This window comes from Xiphophorus couchianus, chromosome 23 (genome assembly GCF_001444195.1).
Source record: "Xiphophorus couchianus chromosome 23, X_couchianus-1.0, whole genome shotgun sequence".
Classification (NCBI taxonomy): domain Eukaryota; kingdom Metazoa; phylum Chordata; class Actinopteri; order Cyprinodontiformes; family Poeciliidae; genus Xiphophorus; species Xiphophorus couchianus.
Window position 1 is genome coordinate 20,792,789 of NC_040250.1, and position 23,015 is coordinate 20,815,803.

Genomic DNA, 23,015 nt, shown 5'->3' on the forward strand with positions numbered 1-23,015 from the left:
TGCTGCTTTTTAAGGAAATACTCACCTACTCTTTGTTTTATTCAAAGTAGTCATAAAGATGAATAAGACGCTATGCTTTCCACTGTTTTCTCCCATTTTTCTAGCCGACATGTCAGGGAACTGACAGATGTAAGGAAATGGGTTCATAGCTGCCACTGTAGACATCTGGAAATCGGTAAAAAATGGACAAAGCTGCCATCTACCTTCCTGTGTCACTCACTCATCTGTCACCCTCACTGAGAGCCTCTATGATCAGATCACGTCAAATCGGCAGCAACCTCCCTCCTACATGTGATCTCCTCTTCCCCTTCACACCCCGACCTATCCGACTGTCCTGTCCGCCCGGCTCAGGCTGTGACTTACTGAAGTCGGTGCCTGTGAGCTGGGCCAGGATGCGGAAGGAGCGAGACTGGGTGGTGCCGGTGCGGGGCTGCCAGTCCTCGGTGTCCTCGATCAGCCTCTTCTTGCTGCGGTCATTGGGGATAAAACAGGGCACGTTCTCCACCCTGAGGCCGTGCCTGCACACACAGGCAGCAGCAGCAGGAGCAAACAGCAGGCATGGTTAACACCACCCCGTCTGAACAGACCCACACCATGCAGCCATTTATGCAAAGATCTCCTTTGCACGCTAGGGCTCACATTGCTTCAAAAAGCAGATAGCCTCATCTTACAGAAAAAAAAATATAATATACTAAGGGTTTTATTTTTTATAAACAACTTCAGAAGCTGCATAAGAAGCTTTTTTTCCCCCTTTCAATCATCTTTCTAACATAGCTCTAGGTTAACTGTAGCCTACATTCATCAACGAGCAAGACGAGGAGAGAGGATGAATGCTCACTAATGAATTGCCATCTCCATTCTGTAAACCAATGCACCAAAGAGCATCTGCTGCTCGCTATCTTTTCATAAACAACCTGATCATAATAAGCTACTGAGCGGACAAACCAGCCTGCATGCAGCTGCCTCTTACTTGGACTGTTGGTATATATCATCATAATAAGTGGCTTCGCCCCTGTGGAACAGACCAGAAAACAAATAAGGACACAAAACGGGAGAAGAGTAAATGGTATGTGATTTTGATAGATCAAGAGCTGAAGTTAAAATGAAGCTTGTTTCCCTTTCTCCTAAAAACAACAGAAATAAAGGAAGAAATTATTCATATTTACGATGTCTATGTTTTCAGAGGGAATAATCTGGTATTGATCAGTTAGTTAACATGATTACTCAATACTCCCGTCTCTCACTTCCGATGTTGGTCATGGCGCTTCGCGTGGTTAAGTGGCGCAGTTGATGAGGGTCATGACCCTTTGATTGTAACGTCATAATCATGGGCATAAATGCCAGATTAATTTAGGTCTTTTAAAGGTTTATATGAAATGTTCTTGAGTCAGGGTTGAATGATGATACAAAAACAAGCTCAATTGATTTAAAACAAAAAATAGAATTCAGTTTCAATTTATTGTGGATTTTCTTCCAATTAAAAGGAGAAATCTTACACATACGTTCTCAAAAAGATACATGCACCCAGACTTTTATTATAATTGTCCAATAGCGGGTTGTTACTGGATGCTTTTTGTGGCCATGTTAGAGAACATTTATTCAAATATTAGTGAGGGTGCTCAAATATTTAAACATGTATGAATAGTACTGACCCTAAGCGGGTTAGAGAAATTTTATTTTGTTTACTTTATGTTTTTTGTGTAATCAGTCCATCAAAAACTCAAAAATCTCACAATGTTTGCGTCTTCTAAATAAAATGAACTGCTAAATATGCCAACTGAAATACACAAGGAATCTTAACAACTCAAACAAAACTTTAGAAGCTATTTACATTGATCCAAACTGGTAATTCAAATGCAAACTTTCTTTTGTACAGGACTGTAAAAATCCAAAGAAGTATACTAACTTGTCAAGGACTTCCATCTGTGAAGTTAAAAGAAAGGAGGAAAACACAAAGTGAGAGAAAGAGGTCAGAGCTCGGCTTGAGGGAAAGGGAGGGAAAAGAAACAGAACATGTCAATATGTGACGAAGGCCAAACACAGCAGAAGATATGCAGATAGCACGCGAGAAGTGACACAAGACATGCTGTTATTGTCAACAAGCTCAGAGAGAGAAGGACATCATTGTTTGTCAAATCATCTCCTGTCACTCTGACCCAGACTGAGTCAGAAGACTGGCACAAAACCTTTGGCTGCGCTGCTCCTCTTGTCCCCTTTTGCTTTTCACGGGGATGCAAATTGATGTTTCTGCCAAGGAAAAACAAAAAAACCCTCCTCTGCCTAATTTCCGTGCCGCCGTAGTTAGTCAAATCTTTGTTGTACTCCAAACCCCCGTGAATAATGATAAATGCCACAGCAGTGACACATGATGTTGGTGTAATCTCCGCAGAGGAAAATAAATCACAAAATCTGTCTTTGCGCTCCTAACCTGTGTACATTACACATTCCATTTGCACTCATCCAAATTCTGTGGAGAATATCTTAAGAAAAACTATCACTAATTATTGCAGTTACACATAATTTGCAAACTCTGTATTCAGTCTATTTGCAGTGTTCAAATAAAGCTCTGTGAGAAGTCAGAGTTTATGAGTGGGGCTAAATAAAGAGACAGACCATATTTCAATAGCAGCTACAAGCAGAGCACCACCATTACCCAAATTACTAGAAGCGGCCAATCCTTTCCTTGAAGACTCTTCAATGCCACGCAGCCACTTTTAGAATTGGTTAGAATTTGAGTTTATTCTTCTAAGTATCCTTGAAAAATATTCAGGAGAGAGTAAATGTAGCTGAACAGGAAAAAATGCTTCAAGGAATTTAGTTTCTTTGATAAGGAGAAAAAATATGACGTTGAAGGAAAGATTGTTTCACTTGCCTGTTACCAACGTCTTTGTCTTCTTGGTATGTCCATTTTGTTTTACAAGTACTTTAACTTGTTCTGAAAGTCTGCCTACCTGAATACGTATGTACATGCAGTCTTACGAATAAGAACATGCGTCAGTCTTAACATTAACACAGTGTGAGATTCTGCTTCTGAATGAATTTATATTAAAGGGTGGGGTATGATGTAAAATCTACATTTTTGATCTTTGTATCATTTTATAATGTCAATCCCTCATCAAAAGCATACCTGGAGTGTTGCTTGGATTTTTAGATGCATGTTTGAGAAACAGACTAAAAACAGCAGCAATTAACTGGAGTTGCAAGTCTGTTGAGCTCATCATACAAACTACTTTTCAGTCCACAGCTCCCAAGAAATGGATGTAAACAGCATCATGGAGAAGCACTGTTGTACAGAAGGGGTAGTGTAGGAAAGAGAAGAAGCTTCTTAAAGAAACAGAGGCCCAATTTCAAGGCGACAGAGGTGATATCAATTTTTTTAAGTCATGTTGGATGTATACAGTACTTTCAACTTAAGGTAACATAGTTACTTGATCTGCTAAGGCATGGCACCACGCGCTTAGAAAATACATGATTAAGTCTTTGTGCATGTCTTTACCAATGGTGCCAATAAATATAGATTGTGCTTCCAATAGACCACTGATTCAATTTCTGATGGGTTTTGTAAGGTTTTGCCATTAATCAACCATAAGAAAGCCAAAGTATATACAATCATTTGCAGTGAATGTAAAGCAGACTACACAGTCATACAAATATGACTCATGGCCTCCATCCATATTTTAGGTTAAATCTGCTTTTTGTCTTCGCTGTAAGGATGTATTAAATGGAGCATATTCCAGCTCAGTGCAGCAAGTGGCACTAAAACTCCAAGGCTATCAATCTAAAGCACATTCAATGTTTGCCATCTGGTGGCAAACTTATTACGTTGAGTTGAGCAGTGAGTCAGCATACATTAGCTGTGTTTATCTACTCTAATGTTTTTTACATGGTGACATAATTTTGGCAGTACACAGCAGCAGTGACTGAACTACATTCTCCTCGATACTGAAGGAGTTACTTTCTCTTTTTAATGAGACGCCAGAATAATGAGACTTCAAGAACATCGTAAAAAAACCACATTAGTCACATTGCAGCTCTGAAGGTAACTGCGCTCATTTGTCCACCTACCCATTCTGAGGTTGCTGCGTGCTGGCGAGGCCTGGCGAGTGCGCGGTGTTAAGCTTAGGTGTGTAGGCCACAGGTTTAATAAGGGGTCCTGAGTTAGTGCTAGCACCACCGGCTGTAAATGGCCTCGCCATCTTGTTAATGGTTGTGCTTGGGGCAAAGGAGTACTTTGGCGGAGCAGAAGCCGAGGAAAGCGAGTCCTGCGTGGGTGTGGGAGAGGGAGACAATGCAGCACAGGGCACAACATGCAGTTAGACATTTGACACGCACAAAATAAAAACAACAAAAAAAAAAAAAGGTCTGCTCTTGCACAATCCCATCAAGTTTTTTTTTTCAGTCTCTCAGCAAATGATTAGAGTGTACTCCAGCTGCAGCAGCAGCAGCTCTGTCAGAGCCTGCAGGCTTTTCTCCACACAGACAGAAGGCGCGCTTAAGAAGTGCGGACACTGCTATTTTATTTGTGTTGGCTGTCAGCCAAGAACTGGCCAAAGTAATCTGCTGCTGCCGTTGAAATGAAAACGCTCAAAGTGAGAATGTGTCATGTATAACCATCATCTCTCACTAATGAGATTTCTAACTGAACATTATGTGTGGAGTACTGAACGCCTACTAAAACGGAACATTGACTGTTTGTTTGTATGTGCCAGCTGCTTTACCAACACAGAGAGGTTCATGACTCCATTGTGCTATGAAAAGTGCAATCAGTTGGTCAAAGTAGCTGCCAAAAGACCTCACAAAGAGACTGAATGAATCAATACTTATTCAGGTGTCGGGGATTGTGCAAGGTGTGACAATCGAAACTACAGTCGTTATATAGTCGCAAGCACTTGGTCCTCACTCGCTGAGGTTTGGGTAATGCACCGTGATGGACAATGCAGGTGATTCAGATTCATTTAAATACAAAGTGACATATTACAGCCTTTAATCCAAGGGCGAGTAAAGATTACAGGAAGTTTCCCCATTTAAAAACGCTCCATGCCATTACAAGCCATCCAGGAGTTCACAAAGGAGTCAGCTCACTGTTAAAGATAAACATGTTCTTACCTTCCTCTCTTCACCTCCTTTAAGAGCTCTAAGGAAAAAAGAAGAGAACAAAAGAAATCAAGATGTTAGTCTTTCTTCGACTCTTGCGTTGATCAGCATTAACATGAACTGCACTGAAAGCTGACTTGAATAACATAATAAAATCAAATATTCTGCAAGTAAAAAAACTTCATTTAAGTATTCACTTAAAAGTTGTTGTAGTTAGAAATGCTATGACAGGATCACAGTAGAAGATCAGATTCCATATGAATCATTCAGTTGCTCAAGTGAAATTACACAAATGACAAAATCTGAACAAAGTTAAGCCATGTTAATGTGAAACATTAAAAATATAGGTCCTGCTGGAGGAACTTTTGATGATGACATGCAGGAAATAGGAATTATACATTTGCCTTAGTGTTTGATTGTTTTTTCTAAAGCTTAATATTATATTTAAATTGCAATTGGAGGTGAAGATTAAAAAAGTTCTAATCTCAAATAAAAGTGGAAAATCTGGTTGATTAACAAAACTGATTGAAAGGCTTCTCCTTGTCCCAATTAGTTTTACAAGAAAAGCCCACAAACTGTTTAATCCTCTGGAGTCTGTGCAACTTGATTCAATCTAAACCAGAAATGTCACAACATTAACAACAATACGCTTCAGTAGAGAAGTTGTTACTGAAATTAGCTACTTAGTATCTGAAAGGTGTTTATGAATGAACACAGAGCAAAACAGCTGTGAAAAGCCAAGCAATTTATTCAGGCTCATACAACAGAGAGCCAGACATCAGGCCATTTACTCCTGAATTGCTGGCAGACTTTTGGAAAGAAGGGAGTTAAATAAAGGTGTCAATACAAACAAAGCTAATCATGAATCATGATTCTAAAAATCACTTAAGCTGTTATCTCCCGATACTTTGCTATAAAATAGTAAAACCTGGTTGAATAATGACTGCTCCCTCTTTCAGTGACATTGCCTCTTTACAACTAATAACCACTTATGGTACAAAGGCTTAAAAGACAATGGTTATAAGTTTTAGTTCTTACAGAGAAATCAAGAGTGGTTCAAATCAGCATCGGCAAGTCAAATGTTTTCAAACACAAAGATCGGAAAGGTGCCATAAATGTCATACTTGTACATCTCTGAAGTCAACATCTTACTAGGATGATATAAGTCATGATTAGGATTATAAAAATTGGCAAGGAAAACTCAATCTAAAGTCCTTCAGAAAATGCAATTTAATACCAATTTAACACTGAAAATCTAAAAATTTAAAGGGGATGTATTCCTAATCTAATGTATGTATTAACATTTCTTTCCACATTAAACTTTGAGCCACACATTGCACTTAGTTCTACAACAAAACTATCATCCAAATTTAAATGCAACACAAAGCCGTAACCAAGTTAAACCGCCCCTTATTGTTTCAGACTGGAGTCTCTCAGCAACCTACAAATGACACTTCCTGTGACAATAAGGAATGACTAACAGTTCCTGTCATTACCTGCTCAACCACTGAGGGCACAGAGTTATAGAGGATGACAACAGAGCTGAAAAGGACAGAGAGGCAGAGGAAAGTATAGGTCTATATTTATGGAAGCCACAATTTGATGAGTCAAATGTTATGAGGAATATCAGGAATGTGTATGATTGCTGTCTTGTGGCTGTGTTTATTCTGGCTCAGAGATATGTGTGCGATTAAATCACTGTTTCTCGGAAGAAATTCGTTTTCCCCAGCTGACTCTGACCTGCGTTGGATCTGAATGTGAAAACGGCATGAGATCATTCTCTAACTCATTTCACGGATCACTAATTTCAGTTGATGCATACTTGGCTTTCAGGCTGATGTTAGATAAAGTCAGAAATTTCACTGCAAAGAACTCCCCAATGACACCGTAATCAACCCTGCACACATCACAAACAATTCAACCACATCCCAATGGGCCAGTCGCAGACGCCTAAAAGTATGACCCTAATGTTTTCTTGGAGATGCTGCGTGATTCAATTTCTCTGCACCAAAGAACCTATAGTTTAAACCATAACCACAAAATGATTATTGGTACTGAAGAAAATGAGTTACTAAACTAAACAGAGTATCTCTCATCGCCATGCAGCTGTTCTCCCATCTCAACATAAAACAACAGTGGATGTGAGCCAAGATGCAAATAAATAGAAAAACTGACAACAGCTCCTCTCTGAAAACAACATTTGCTTTGCTTTCAGCATAACAACAATAGGTCGGGGTGAGATAAACAGGAAACCTGGGATTTATAGGAGAAGAATCAGTGGTGCAAAAAAGACAGGAGGAAGGCTGTGAAATGTTTACAAAAACTTGACTCCATAAGGAGATGAGAAATGGAGGGGGCAAACCACAGACTGGAGCAAAAATATAGCTGGTGTGAAGAACACTTATTAAGGTCAATCAAAACCATTTTACCATAAAGTGAAGATTAAAAAGAAGACATAAATTAAACAAGGAGAGTTCCCTTTAACATTCCAGGAGTGGGATAAAAGAGGCATTTATTTAAGAAAAAAATTCAAGAGCTTTTACATTTTTATGATCATTCATATTTTATTTAACTCCAAAAATTAAACCAATTTCCCTCTTACTCATTTAAAGGAGTTTGGTTGGTGAAGGCTGAAGACACAAGAAGAAGTCAATTGGTGACTGGAATAGGCCAATTTACAACTTGGTCTACTTATTGTAGATCTATGTATGTATGTATTGTGCATTACCATGCAAAAAAAAAACAAAAAGGTAATTTTGCCTTATATTAACATCCTCTGTGCTGAACTTTAGAGATAACTCATATAAAATTGCCAGTAGCCTCGAATGCTGTAAATGATACCCTACAAGTCAGAACCACCAAATATCAAACTACTCTGTACGGTTTGGGCTCTGCTGCTGTCTGGAAAGACTTGAAATACCCTCCAGCAGTTCTCTCAAACTAAGTGAATAAAAAAATAAAAAAGACATGTAACAATTTAAAAGCAGAGTCTCCTGGCAGGCAACAATGAGGTGAACGAGATAACAAAGCTTTACTCCTATTACTTATAAAGGATAAAAAAAAAAGAAAATCAAAACGAGTCCCGCGGCAGCAGCAAGCTCAGCTTTATTACTTCGAAAGTCGATATCTTCTTTTATATTGAAGGTGCTTGGGCCTTGAATGATTACATTTCATCTTTCTCTGAGACTAAAATCTTTTCCCCCCTATAATTAAGCTACTGATTAAACATTTTTGTATTCCTGACACTTTGTCAGAATTTCTGGCAAGACTTATGTGAGCAGGTATAAGTGCTGCCCGTAGGAGGCCTATTCAGTACTGATTAAAAGATTTCATTGTTTTAGTCCGAGGAAAGTTTCCTTTCTTCTGACATTTTGAAGTTCAGACAACTGACTCCTTTGAGAAGAAGTTATTTTTATCAGAAAAAGGTGACTGGAGTACATCCATCCAAATTCGTATACTAGTGCTGTATTTGCTACCTTACAGAATTATAGCTGTTTTTTTGTTTTTTTTTGTCATATTTAAATATTTTACAGTATAAGACATATTAAGAAAAGAGTATGAAAACCTGCGTAAATACAAAATGCAGTGCTCAAATTATTTAATTTAACTGGAACAAGTTATTCAAACCAATCCAGTCTTGGTTGAAAAACATTACCTTGCCCTTGTTAAATCAAGAATAATATATATATTTTTTACATCACTTAATATAACCTGTATGAATCATGTATTAAATGTAATTGGGTAACATTTTTTGATTCAGTTTCATCCAAGCCTGATTACTGCCTGACCCGTACAATCAGGAAATCTCTTTAATCAGCGGTGTCCAGCTCCAGTCCTCAAGAGTCGGTTTCCTGCAGGGTTTGGATGAGTCTCTGCTCCAATACAGCTCAGTGAAACAGCTGAATTATTTCCTTTGCATATTACCTAGCTCTGCAGACCTGCTAATGAGTCATTCATTTGATTCAGGTTAGTTTTATCAGGGCAGCATTTAAGACATGAAGGTCACCAGCCCTTGAGGACAGACTTTGGACACCACTGTCTTAAATAGGAGTTGTAATACAGCATTTAATATGCCATGATCTAAAGAAATTCAAGAACAGATGAGAAACAAAGTCTCTGACATCTGGATACAAAGTTATTTCTCAGACTTAACTACTGAAGCAAAGCAGAGTGATGAACTAATCTACCAAAACTAATCAAAGAGATCATCAATGGCTGATTCTGGAGGTCACAACAGAAACCAGAACATCTAAACTCCTTCACTTGCCTTAAAGTCCATCTTCCTGATTCAACAATAAAACTGAGATTGGGTAAATATGGCAACAATTGAAGAGTTCTAGAGAAAAAAGCACAGCTGGCCAAAAACGAACAGGAAGACCCGTCTCACAGTTGCCAAAAACATCTTATGATCATCAGGACTTTGAGGAAAATAATATGTGGACTGATGAGACAAGCATGGAACATTCTGGAATCACCTCACATCTGGTAAAAAGAAGAGAATTTCAGAAAAAGAGCCAACGGTCAACCACGGTGGTGGCAGTGTAATGCTCTGGGGCTGCTTTAGCACACGGACAACTTGCTGCAATTGATGGAACCCGTTTTCTTGCAGAAATCCTGAAGGACAATTATCCAGCTATCATTTTGTGACCTTAAGTCCTACTGCACTTCAGTTATGCAGTAGGATAATAACCCAAAACATACCAGCAAGTCCATCTCAGAATGGCTAAAAAAGGAAAAAGCATAACGCTTTTAGGGTTATGCTTATGGGTGGTAAAACCATTGTCTGGACTTATATCCAATTGAGATTTGGTGTGATGACTTTAAAACAGGCTGTTAATAGTCGAAAAACCTCCAATTAAATTTTTATGTAGGGTCATGTTGGTTTGGAAAGCTTTTTCCAACTAATGTATGAACCTCGAAAACAGATTTTCAATGAATTAAGCTCATGTTTGTCTGAAAATAAATTTTTTAATTATCTGAAACTCTTAAGAGCAACTCAGAACTGAAAACATTACGTTTGTAAAAAGGCAAATAATTTGTCACAGTATTGGAAAGTTACAGAAAATCCTTTGAAAAAATGTATTTGATCATTTGGCTACTAATTACAAAAAAAACTTCAAAAAACATCAAAAGTTAAAAGCACCTCAAGCAAGAACTTGTTTCGTCAAGATTGGAGTGGAAATTAAAGGTAAAACGCTTGTTGAAATAAAACTAAAGCTATAGCTAAATCTTGGAGAAATGGATAGTGGACTGAAATGACAATGTGTCTTGCAAACAGTCTGGGAACAATTTCAACGGTCTTGATGGGATCTAATTTTGTCTAAATGAAAATGAAGGAGGCCATACGCTCTGTGGCGGTTTCTGCTGCTGTGTGCATGAGATAAAATTAGCACTTTGTTGCATCATGAGCTGCCAGACGACCTACCTGCTGAGGGTGAGGGTAAGGGAGTCTGTTGCTGCTCTAATCTTGTTTTGTGCTTCCACGTGGGTCATATCCTCGGCATTGGCGTCACAGATGGAGACCACCCAGTCTCCCACCCCGACTCCGGCCTGAGCTGCCTTTCCACCCGGTGTAAGCTGGAGGAAAACAACAATTTAGTTTGAGAGGGTTATCAGAGCAGGTATAACAGGAAATTACAGTGATCACTCAGGGGAATAAAAACAAAAAACTGCTTGGATGAAGAGAAAGGTGGAGCTTTTGTGGCTGCAAAGATCACGCTGTTGATTACAATATAATTAGCTTGTAAAATGAGCATAAGGTACAAGAAAAAAACAACTTAAAATGAAAGTTATACTACATTTTCAAAAAAAATTGAATGCTTCCTTTTTATATTTCAGAACTGGTAAAACACAGATTATAGCTTTAAAAGGACCATCCAGCTGAGAACAGCTTGTTAAAGGTTTAACCTTTAACTGCAGATATACTAACTACTTAAAACATTTCCACACGATTAATCTTCAAAAAGTCTAAACTTTCACTTTATCGCATCATTGCAAGAACATTCTATAGTGTGTTTTTTTTTTTACTATACTGAAAATAAAAATGTTTGGGTTATTGTACAGTTAATATGTATTAACTTAGTCTTTAATAAAAAAAATCATTTAAAGTACTAAATGAATTATATTGATATTAGCAAGTGAAATTTCCTACAACAATGACAATACATGACAACATCTTTAATATTTCTTCAGGAGTGAATTATGGATAGAAAGTTATTGTATAGGAGAAAGAATTATGGCAAGAATTGTGATTTATGTTGGTAATAATATGCTTTAAATGACAATGTTTAAAAACATTAAAAAACAGCATATATCATTGCAAGTTTTTCTTTTGTAATTTGAAATGTAACAATCTTCCCCCAGGCGAACATCAATTGATGTCAATATTTTACACGTGATTAAATGCAGTTATTTGTGGTAAAATTGCACTACTTAGTTTAACTGGTTTACTGAAGCAGTTGATTTAATAAAAAGGTTTTAGTGGTGAAACGGTATTTATGTTTGTGAAGCTCTAACTGTAATGGCAGCTGTATTGCCTCTCCCTACAGTGAATTTTCATAAACTGTCCACAAATATTAATAAATTGTTTAATGTAAGCCATAAGTTACAGTTTTCAAGCTAAACTTTTAAACAGTGTGAAACTAATAGGAGAGTATTTGACCAAGAACATCCTTCATATACACATAATGGAGCAAAATAGCATGTGTTTAACATTCTAACTGTCAAACAAACCTTGAAACAACCTTAGTAATTTAGAGAAGAGTTGTATGTCTAATGTTTCCATCCATCATACGGAGTAATCAGAGGCAGAAATGCATGTTTTGAGGTTGGAAAAATGTTAATCTGACAGAACATTCCTCTGGCTTCATCAGGTCTAAACAACAGAAACTGTTCATCCAAACCACAGTGTAGGACGTTTCTAACATTTCCTATAGCAACATTATACTACGGTACCCCTACCCTCATACCTGAACACACAAACAATCATTCTCAGTTGACACTGTTGTAATGTCTGACACCTAATAATTAACTCGAGGAGCCTGTTTGTCTGTTTCACTCAGGACTTCCAGGAACAGCCATTATAAGGTCACTATGATGTCATTAGTCGACAGCTTGTGATTTACTGCAGACGTAACTGGTGACCATAGGATAAATGTTTGACAGCTGCAGACGAGGCCCAGATGTTACCATTAGTCATACCATTAGCTGGAACGATCTGTCCACCTTTTCTCAGTCTGACAGGTAAGCTGCTGACTGACAAAGCAATGACATCATCCTCTGTCATTGAGGCTGTGAGAGTATTAGTCAGTGCTGAAGTCAAGCATAGAGTTATGTTACAACAAGACACAAAGCAATGAACATGTACAACCCGGCCTCCCATGTCCTCTACCCCCTCTAATACACAGATCAGAGATGCTACGCTGTGAATAGCAAGGGCTTAGTCCGCTTACCCATGCAGCTTAATGAAATCTGAGACCTGTGTCAAATACTAAGATAACTAGAGGAAAAGCGTGCAGCATCAGATAAGTAAGCAGGAACGAGGATTTCTGGCCAACAGAACCCCCATTAGGATTACTCTCAAATGCCACGGATCCCTGCAAATGTTAGTTCATCAAAAGCTCAGAGGATTCAGCCGTTCGATCAATAGTTTCCTGCCATGTTTGGCTCAGCTAATCACACTTGCTGCTTTGATTGGGAACATGAAACATGAACGGTTGCACAAGAGCAGAGAAGATACCATAAAAACGATAACGTCTCTGCTCATAAAAAAGTACATAAATAAATACTTGGCCCTTGACAGATAAAAACAAAACTGCAGCTGGGCTTAAAACACAGAGCAAAACCTAAATGTGGAAATGTCTTGGCTGATGCTCTCGCAGCAGGCAAATGCAATCCTTATAAGACCTTTCACATCACTCTGAATGGCACAATTCTGATCTTTTTCAACCAAAAGAAATAATTAGAATAACACACGCCACTTTCATGTGTAGTTCTAAATCAGATTTGTATTCGATTAATTTCAAAGTGTCTTAAGTCGCATTTTATCTGACTTTTATGTCATTGATGTGAGGTGTGCATCATAATTCTGCTCCAGAACAAGCCAGGAGTGGCAAATGACGTAAACAGTGGCTGAAAATGACAGAAGTCTCTGTCAGTGGAGTGCATTACATCACAATCCCACCACTTCTCCTCTGACTACACATACAAACAGATTTTGCAACAGAAGTTGCAGTCAATATCAGCAGAGGTCATAACTACAGTTGAGTTTTTATGTTAGCTTCCCTTGTGTTATGGTTTTGTGACAATAATGTCAACTCTGAATGACTCAAAACCGATCCATAGAGGGTGGCATCTATTATTACTTCTGTAAACAGTGTGACAAACTGTGTGACATCTATATTCTTCTTCAGTGCATGCAGGTCGCTTTGGGGTTAAAAAATGTTCAACCAGGATTCTGATTTCAAATATCACTTTAATTGTCATGGATTTGCTCTTGCTGGAAGCAAATAAAGGCACTTTTGTTTCGATTTTACAAATGAGTTTAACATTTTAAGCATTCTTGTAAGGAGAAAAATAACAGGAGACCCAAATACATGACTTGCAGCCGCCCCTTCATATGGCAGTCTATTCAATCAGGATCCCCACAGAGATAAATGCAGCCCTGCCTCCATTATTCATACCTTACTTGACACCGTTTGGACATACTTCTCAAAGCTGTTTTTCATTGTGCATTTTAGAAAAGCTTTTTGTGGGTTATGGAGTCAGATAGATCCATACTCAAAATCATGATCAGAAAAATGTTAAACTTCTTACGTCTATAACCAAGAATGTCTTAATCACTAGCAGTGCTGCTGATGAGCAGCTTTACCACAGATGCTAAAAGGAAGTGACTTGTAGGCCACAGATGTTGCAAAATTGGAGTAAAGGATCAGCAAGCACAGCACAGGAGATCTACACAGTAATGAAGAAGAAGAAGAAGAAATCTTCAATTTGGGAGGAAATTTCTGCCCAAATTGTCCCATTAAGTAGGTTTTTAAAAAGATTTCTAAAAAGTCATGACTGCAGAACCACTAAGACTTCCCATCATACTGAATATTACTTATAGTTAATCAAGAGTAAGCATAACCAGTAAAATAAAACCTCTTCTAAAATGGTCACTTATATTAAATCATATTTTTCAACAGGTATACAGGAGAAAAACATTTTACATTAGTATCCAATTACTATCCCAGTTAGTTCAAGTTTGTTAGATTGGTGACCACACCCCAGTCCTGACCCAGTCCGGATTTTAAATGAAATGTTTTATGACTTACCTATAGTAAAAAGATATTATGGAAAATATATAATGAAATATGTTAAAATAGAAAAGAGAAACTCAGTAGCCTCATGCAACTCTTATAATTGAGTTCTCTCTCAAGGCGGCAGTGCTGGAGCTAAATTCACCACCGCTACATTATTTAGACACACAATCCAAGACGGATACAGGGAGTTCAGCAAGGCATATTTTTACAAGTTGTTCATATAAAACATTCTTAGGGGAACAGTATAAACTTAACTTTTATTGACTGCTCTGTGTCTCTACTGACTTGTCAAGCATCTATGAGCTGTAATAACTTTGATATACATTCAAAATATCTGTAGCTGACACAGATTTAAACTTTGGAAAGAAGTATAACAGAGCTGTTTCACTCCAGTTTATTATACCTATATCATCAGAATTTCACAGTTAATTATGTTAACCATCTGTACAACGTTTATTTTACGTATTTAGGAGACCACTGCATTAGATACCTCCAGCTGGCTCGCCTTCAGGAGTATCAATATATATATTGAGGTAAAAGCACTACATAAGAGCACCTATTATTACCATCCAAATGTACAGTAAAAAATACAAACAACTTTTACAGCCTTTAGTTTGTGTATTCCATTAATTTGTATGAATTTATTAGTCATGTTGATGGACGCAGACACCTGTGTTTCTGGCTCAGGTTCAGAGTGCAGCTGCTGCCTCACTTCACAAGCCAGCAGTCAAAGTTGCTGCGTTCAGACCTTTCGGTTGGTAAGGGGCGGACAGAAACCTAATACCTGTCTCGTCCTCCGTGCAGGAGTCAATACAGGGAAGGACACTGGAAAACATGCACTTGCTATTGCAATACACTCTACTGTACCTCACAAAACCAGGGATTTCTCGTGGTTGTTAAGATAGATTGCAAAGATGGCGCCTACACAGACTGTTCATTCAGCAACTGTGAACCTTGCTTGGACTGGAGGGAATATTACTTTAGTTGTTTAACATCGGCGAAGCTTATAGAGTTGGTGAATCCGCGTCGCAGTGGATCTAAATGGTTCGACTAACAGTTCACGGCCCGTTTCAAAGCCTTCTGGCAGAGTGCAGCAGCAGAACCGTTTTGGTGTACTATCAAATTTCAAAGCTTGAGCCAACCTTTCAGGATGCATCACGCTAAATTCACCTTTGAAGTACATTCCTTAAGGCGGGCCAGAGCCTCATATTTATTCTCAGCTCGTTTTGGTTAATAATGCACCAAGGTTTATCAAACAGCTGGTGATATACAGGCTAGGTAGCTATGTACCATCGCAATTTTATTCTTTCCATGGCTATTTGGGGGCTAAGAGACCGTCTGTCCTTACATCATTTGCAGTACAGCTGATGCAAAGCCATAAATATCACTCTGAGAAATGGAAAACCAAACCTGCAAGTATGCAATCTCCCCCTGTGCCCCCTGTAATGACTGCAGAGGAACACCTCCCACTACCTCACCTTAAAACACAACACGTATGTCGGACATATCCGACAACAATGAAGGCCTCTGAGACCAATGCATGTTACAAAATGAATTATTAACAAAGGCCTCCTTTCTCACAGGTTTTGCAAGTGTGAGAAAAAGCGCGTGCTGATAATGAAGCAACAGATGGTCTTCAAGTTAAGACAGAAATCCAGGGAAACAGAATCATAAGACTTAATGACAGCTGTAGACGTGGACTGGGGAGACATTTTAACATCTCTCCGCCCGTTTATTGCTGTGACATCATTAGTAAATTTTCTCCAAAACTTTGAAGTCAGCGGGGTGGCATGTGCTTGTTGATAGAAACCAGATGGTGCTCACAAGTTATGTGGGGTTATCATAATGTTTACTGAATTGCGATGGCATGGGATCTGGAGCAGAAATGTGGTAAAACTTCTCTAATCAGAAGGGACAGATTTAACTGAAACAGCTTCGCTTTCTACATTTTCATTCTCTTTATATGGAATATTCTAATAAATGTGATGAGAGACAAAGTAAGACATGCAAATGTCTTCATTTCTAAAGTCACAAAAGTTTCTAAAAATTTGCAAGGAAAAAAAGAAGAGGAAAAGAAAATGGATAAGGGAAAAAAATGACTCGAGGAGTGGATTAAATTGAGTGCGTTAAATTTCCCGAATCACAAGAGAGTTTCAGAAACAATCCAGTTTCTAAGATAGCATCATTTTCAGTAAGAGCTGAAAATGATGTTGTTATTAATAAGTAATGAAGTTCATTTTCAAACATTGCCATAAACTAAACTTAAATATTGTGGGACATTGTGGACTGCAACTAAACAAGAACAAAAGATTCAACAAGCAATATAAAATCTACAAACCCCATTTGCAGTACTGTTTAGAAGTGCAAAGATGTTTCAGCAGAAACGTAATCTTCTCCATCTTGTCAAAATGCCTTAATAATGGAGGCTGCTCAAACTGCCTCATGATAGGCCATCTGTTTGTCTCCCTTGCTGAACTTAAAAGCCTCTCTTTATCATTATTATTTCTATTGATTAATAACATTTTGTAACAGTTTGACTACAATGCCTCTGTTCTTCATAACATAACCATCACGTTTGAATTTTAGTATAGAATAGATTATAATTACTGTAATTCTAAGTTTTGCTAATTGTTAGTTAATATGCTTTAGGTCTATAAATTATGAATACATATTTTTAATCACAAAATAGAATAAACAAGGGGTTGTATTGCTCTGTCATCATTTTTATAGTTCAAAAAAGATCTAAACACCGGACTGATCGGCAATATAACTGGTGAAGATAGACAGACACACACACGTGCGCAACAGGTGTGTATATGTATATAAACACAGTCATTCCTCAATTATAGGGTGAACTTTGCAATGGTGGATCAGTGGTTAGCACAGCTGCCTTACAGCCAGAAGATCTCAGGTTTGAACCCTGACTGGGGTTTTTCTGTATGAAAACAAACAGGTGAAAGGTCAACAGAATATGTGGATATAGACACTTGATGGCTAGATGAAATGACTGAACTTAAAGGAAAAAATAAATCTGATGAAGGTAGCTGGAGTACCTGGAGAGAATCCATGCATGTATTGAGAGAATATGCAAACTCCAGTCAGAAAGACCTCAAAAGCCAGGATTCAAACCCAGAAACGTCTTACTGGAAGACAGCAGTGCTAGCCACTCCACCACTTTGTAACAGATACTTTAAAAATAATTTTCACTTTTTTGTTAAATCTGTACGTGATTTTTTAAAGGGAATCAATGTCTTAAAAATATTTTCAAAATCAAGTCTCAGACCGATGTAAAGCTAATTTTGAATATCATCTCCTGTGAACTGACTGGATAGTTATGACTGTTTAACATTGTTTTCTCAGCGCCTGATATGCAAACTTATTAACTTCCAGAAAAATGGAGAGGCACATTGCCAGTGAATTTCTGCGAATCCTAAGTGTAACCAGGATCATTTTCTATATTAGGTTTAATTTATTTATTTTATTTTCCATTTTGTTAGATTTATTTAAAAAGAAAAAAAGGTTTAATTAAATGTTTTCCTCTTCCCCTTTAATTTATTTAACACCAACCAGGCGAGAACAATAGTGTTCTCGCGTGACTCTGACGTCATGCGACAGCTGCACATCAGCGTCCTAAATTGATAGCACAGTTTATATGGTTGCAAATCGCAGCTTAGGCAGAACCGCTGTGGGACTCTGATGTGCAGGTAGGACTGGTCTGTTTCCAAAGAGGTTTCAGATCTTTATTGTCTATTTTTCAATCATGTAATTATGTTAACTTGCAGCCGGGTGATTACTCAACCAAGCGTTGCAAGAATCACGGTTAGTCAAGAAGGAACTGGTGAGTGTGGTCGGGAGCTAGTATGCTAGCACTAGCCTTCCAGCCTGGGTTACATAAGTAATACTTAATTCTCCATTCTTATTAAAAACAAATCCCTGATGTACAACATCCAGCCTCACTATCAAGAAAATTACTTGTCTGTTACTGGTGTCACAAGGTGTCTTTAAAGAGCTTTTTTGTTATATTTGGCACCAGAATTAAACAAAACCTTATTGCTTAGCAATAAAGTCCAGGATAGGGATTGCTCATACACATCTGCAGAAGACAGTTTGCAGTTTAACAGAAATAAAACCTTCTGCTTTCATTGGAAAAGCTGTCTCTCCAGTCAGTCAAACATGGTGTACGTTTTTACAGCTGATGGATGAGAACCCATCCTGCTAAGCTCAAAATCCCAGCTTCCCTGTTCCATTCGCATTCACTTAAAAATTATGGTCTTCATTCCTCTGATCTCACTTGGAGACAATTCCTTTGAGACTGGGGGAGTTCGTCATATGGATGGGAGAAGTGAGTGGTGAAGACAGATGCAGAAAGGAGACAACAGGATTGCCTGTTGGCAGCGGCAGGGTGGATATGAGAAAAATGTCTGGAATGCTGAGAAAGCACAAGCTCGGTCAGTACGGAGACCAAGGAAGGAAATACAAGCGACTGTAGAGCTCAGAAACTCCTGAACCCACTCACAATTGAGAGGTAGCAAGTGAGAAATACACAAACTTTCCAGATCAATGAAAAGTTAATCAGAAGTTCAATTTGCGGCGCATCAATTGGACTCTAAATGATCAAATAAATGCTCTATTTTATAATCTTCCATCTTTCATATCCAGTCTCAAACAGAGCTAATCATCTTCTAATATGCACAAAAAACATACACACATTGATCTTTCAGGAGTTATTGCTTGCAATCTCATTGCCTCACTGAGAAACAAAAAGTCTTCTGTCATTTCCCTCCACATGTTCATCAGTTTTTACATTCTAGCTTTAGATTGTTATCAGCAACAAGCTGTGAAGAAAAGAAATGAACCACCCACTGAATTTATCTAATGGAAACTCTTCAAGTAAAAGCTAGATCTCTTCCTGTTACAGAGAAATCCTGTGTAGCTAAGCTTCACTCCCTCTTGACCAAGACTTCACTGTTTGTTCTTTGTTGAAAGCCAAGATGGGAGCCAAAAGTCCCTAAGTCAGGCAAAGGAGGAGTACATGTTGGATGTTTATACTCTGCCTTAATAAAAGTATTCTTTCCTCTTTCAGACCTTCTGAGTCAGCACTTTGGAGAATCTAGTTTTACTGCAATCATTTTGGAGAATCTCCCTACCACCTTAGTAAATCCATAACTTGTAAATAGCACCACCAGGTTCCCTGTCCCAGCTAAGGAAAAGTCTCTGCACAGTACGACCTGGCCTCCACCGTGTGTCACTGTGAGGATAGGAGGATAGTTCAATGCTGTGTTAGTTTTCTGTCTCGCATTTTGGACAGAAAATTCAACCCGAGTCTTTTCTCAGCAAAGATAACTCAGGATTCATTTGCATATTTGCTGTGTCCTGATTGATCCTTTCCTCGCCCAGCTCAATAGTTAGTTAGCAAGCTTGCAGTCATGCCAGACACTTGCCATCGTCTTTTCAGATAATTGACTGAAACTTCACGAGTTGCTGTGTTTTGTTTTTTTTTTTTACATTTTATAACCTTCCTTTTATCCACTGTTTATCCCTGATCTGCCTTGGTTCCTTGGTTTTTGTGGGGGTTTTTTCTTAATCTTCACTTAACAGTTGGCTTTATGTAGAGATTAGACTATTTACAAATCAGGTAAGATCTGACTGCAATTGGTGGCACTGGATTTTATTTTGGATAGCACGGTAAAGGGGGCTTAGTTTATCTAGGAATTTTCAAAACCATCTTTATTAAATGATACTTTGTGTTGACCCATAATACAAATTACAATAAAACACATTAAGTTTTTAATGAGACAAATGTGAAAAGGTTAGAGATATATGGACATTTTTTGGGGTGGACTACAGCGCCTAAACAAGCACGGCACTGAAGGAATAAGAATATCAGAACTCCAAGATTAGGCATACAGCTTTCTCTTTATGCAATAACCATGAACAGTGGAAAACTAGCCTACAGACATATGTGAGGCGCGTCTGACAGTGTTTAACAGACAACCTTATTGATATTCACCCCAGAAGTAAGCCCCGCTCGTCTAGACTGAAATTCCCGTAAGCAATAATCTATAATCTGCTCGAAAAATGCATCTTTTGTGTAAAGCCATTCGTCCAACTGCTTGTGCTTATAAAAAAAAAGTCTGTTGTCTGAAACCAACAGAAGAACATGAGGTTTCTAATCGAGATGAGCTGAGAAAATACAGAACATGTGCTGACACGAAGGGTGATACCTGCTGCCATCATCAAGGGATTACATCACCTACACGCACCCACCTCGGTGAGACTCTACCCGCAACACGATGCAGACTATTCAGCAAAATAAAAACATCTAACTGCATTTGACCATTCTGCCTTTAATTGGTGTTCTGTTTGGAGTAAGAGAGGCAAAGCTTCCGCACATGATGTGCCTTCAAATTATCTTTGTAAAAGGAAACAGCACATCCTGAACAAAGCTGATAAAGTAATAAACGTCAGTCAGCCATGATATTTATGTATTATCTTAACTTTTAAGGGAACAATGTAACAATCCCAGTGTGCTAAGGAGAGCCAGATCTGTGTATGAACTAGTTGGCTGCAACGGTGGAATTATTTTATGCGAGTGCATTCATGCGTGACTGCAAGATCCAGCCTGTACCTTTGCCTGTCAGGCAAAGCAGCATTGCACTTATAAGGCCTGGAAAGCGATTGCTGTTCTCATCAGCAAAGGCATAGTTTATCTGAAACTTAATTATGAAGAATGGTTCTGTCCTAACATGGAGCGTACAAAGCATTTTGGGACAAATGACAGCATGTTTGTGTGATCGGTACATACCAGTCGTGCAAAAGCTCATAAAAATAAAGCACCGTCTGCAGACAATACCCATTGTGAGAGTGAGACAGGATATTCCTGTGCTCTCTGTATACCAGGAAGGTGTTTCTCACTGAAAGTTTTTTGTTAATTAGCCACAAATTCAAACTGGAGCTCAGGGAAAACCATAGAAGGCTGACTAGAGCAATCCTCAATGCAAAACATCAAGCAAATTCCTGAGACCTTAATGAACACAAACACAGAGAAAAGCTTGTTTCTTACCCTTGACACAGTGAGTGGCATGCTGAAGTCTTTGCCTCCCTGCAGCCTGAAGCCCCACGGCGCTGGGCCGCTGAGGGTAACAGAGTACATGTTCATAGCCTTGAGGAAGAGAGGAGAGGAAATGTTGAAATTAGAAAGAAAACCAGGAAAAGCTTTACAAGGTTGCACATCCTTTCCTGCTTTCTTCAAATGTCTTTGCTGCTGACTGTGAGAGTTTTCTTTCTAAAACTAATATTTCAGGCAAAGAAGGAGAGAACAGAAAAAAAATTACATAACATTTTTTTTCACATAAACTGCCACAACTTTTGAATGGGTAACTATAGGGGAAAAAAGAAAATGTCAATAAATGACAATAAAGAACAGATACAACATTCTCTCTACTAAATCAAACGCATGATTTCCAATTTCCATTGTACTTTTAGCTCTGACCTGATTCTTTGACAGAGAAACTGGTTTTAACTGGAAACAAAAGCATTACAAGATGAACCCCATCAATGCATCACATCATTCAATTAAACTCTGAATTATTTTGGCCTTATTTTTATTTGACATTTTTACTTAACCAAGAAATGTGCTTATGATGGGTAATGAGACAAGCACAGCTCAATAGATAATACTGTAATGTATTGGTTTTTATATGCCTTTTATGGGGGTTTTTTTCAAATAAATGTCTCAAATTATTTGTCAATATCAATAATCAGTGATGAGCTCCAAATCTTTGAGATTGGAAGGTCTTCTTACTAACATTCTCCACTGATTATCTGTCAAAGTCTGGGTCACTCCAAAAAGAATAATGTTGGTCAAATCAAAAGATAACTAAACCTATGTCTGCAAAAAAAGATGCAATTTTTAAAATAAAGTAAAAGAAAAATTGTTGTTGGTTTATGTAGTCATAAAAATTATAGATAATCTTAGTTTTGATCAATTTTGTGAAATGAAACTAAAGAAACTGATTTTCCCCACATGAACTGATCCAAGGGAAAATTGGTCAATTCTAATTTCTGGTCTTTCTGTCTTTAACAGAAATATGGAAGATTGAATTATTTGCTTGAGTTTCTAAAATGAGGAGAAAACTATTTAGATGTGTGCTGGTTGACATGGTTAGTAACTTCAAACCTGAGTAACTCACACTGCTTTTCTAACTTTGAACTAAACTTGTCTCAGCTCTTATGCAACAAGATGCCCAAAACATTGTTCCAACTTTTAGGAAAATTCCCATACACGTACGAGTTATTCTGTCAGAAAGCCATACCATGTGCCTGAACTTTCACATGGAAAACTTTTATGTGAAATATCACTTTGGAATTTCAAAAAGTTTTTATTGCAACATAAAAACCACTGGCATAACACATTTCATGGAGAATAAAATCCAGCTTTTCTTGTCCAATAAGGCTTTGTGACATCATACCCTCACAATTTTCAACAAGCTTCAGTCTATAACAAACAAGAGAAATATGTTCTGTATAAGTTATTTGTTAGAGGTGATCATTTTTTTTAGTCCAACAGAAAATGCAGGAATTACAATAAAGTCTTTATACGTCAATTAATACATCCTA

General features: G+C 38.0%; 1 protein-coding gene across 1 annotated transcript in view; it reads right to left on the reverse strand.

Annotated features, from left to right (window-relative positions):
* pdlim7 (PDZ and LIM domain 7) overlaps window positions 1-23,015 on the reverse strand; it is a 37,591-nt gene that overhangs the window by 12,170 nt on the left and 2,406 nt on the right. Inside the window, exons 2-6 of the mRNA XM_028009694.1 lie at window positions 21,460-21,558; window positions 10,520-10,671; window positions 7,966-7,985; window positions 2,187-2,205; window positions 364-506 (exon numbers count right to left, since the gene is read on the reverse strand). Of these exons, the coding sequence (XP_027865495.1) occupies window positions 364-506; window positions 2,187-2,205; window positions 7,966-7,985; window positions 10,520-10,671; window positions 21,460-21,558 (433 nt within the window). The remainder of the gene's footprint in view (window positions 1-363; window positions 507-2,186; window positions 2,206-7,965; window positions 7,986-10,519; window positions 10,672-21,459; window positions 21,559-23,015) is intronic.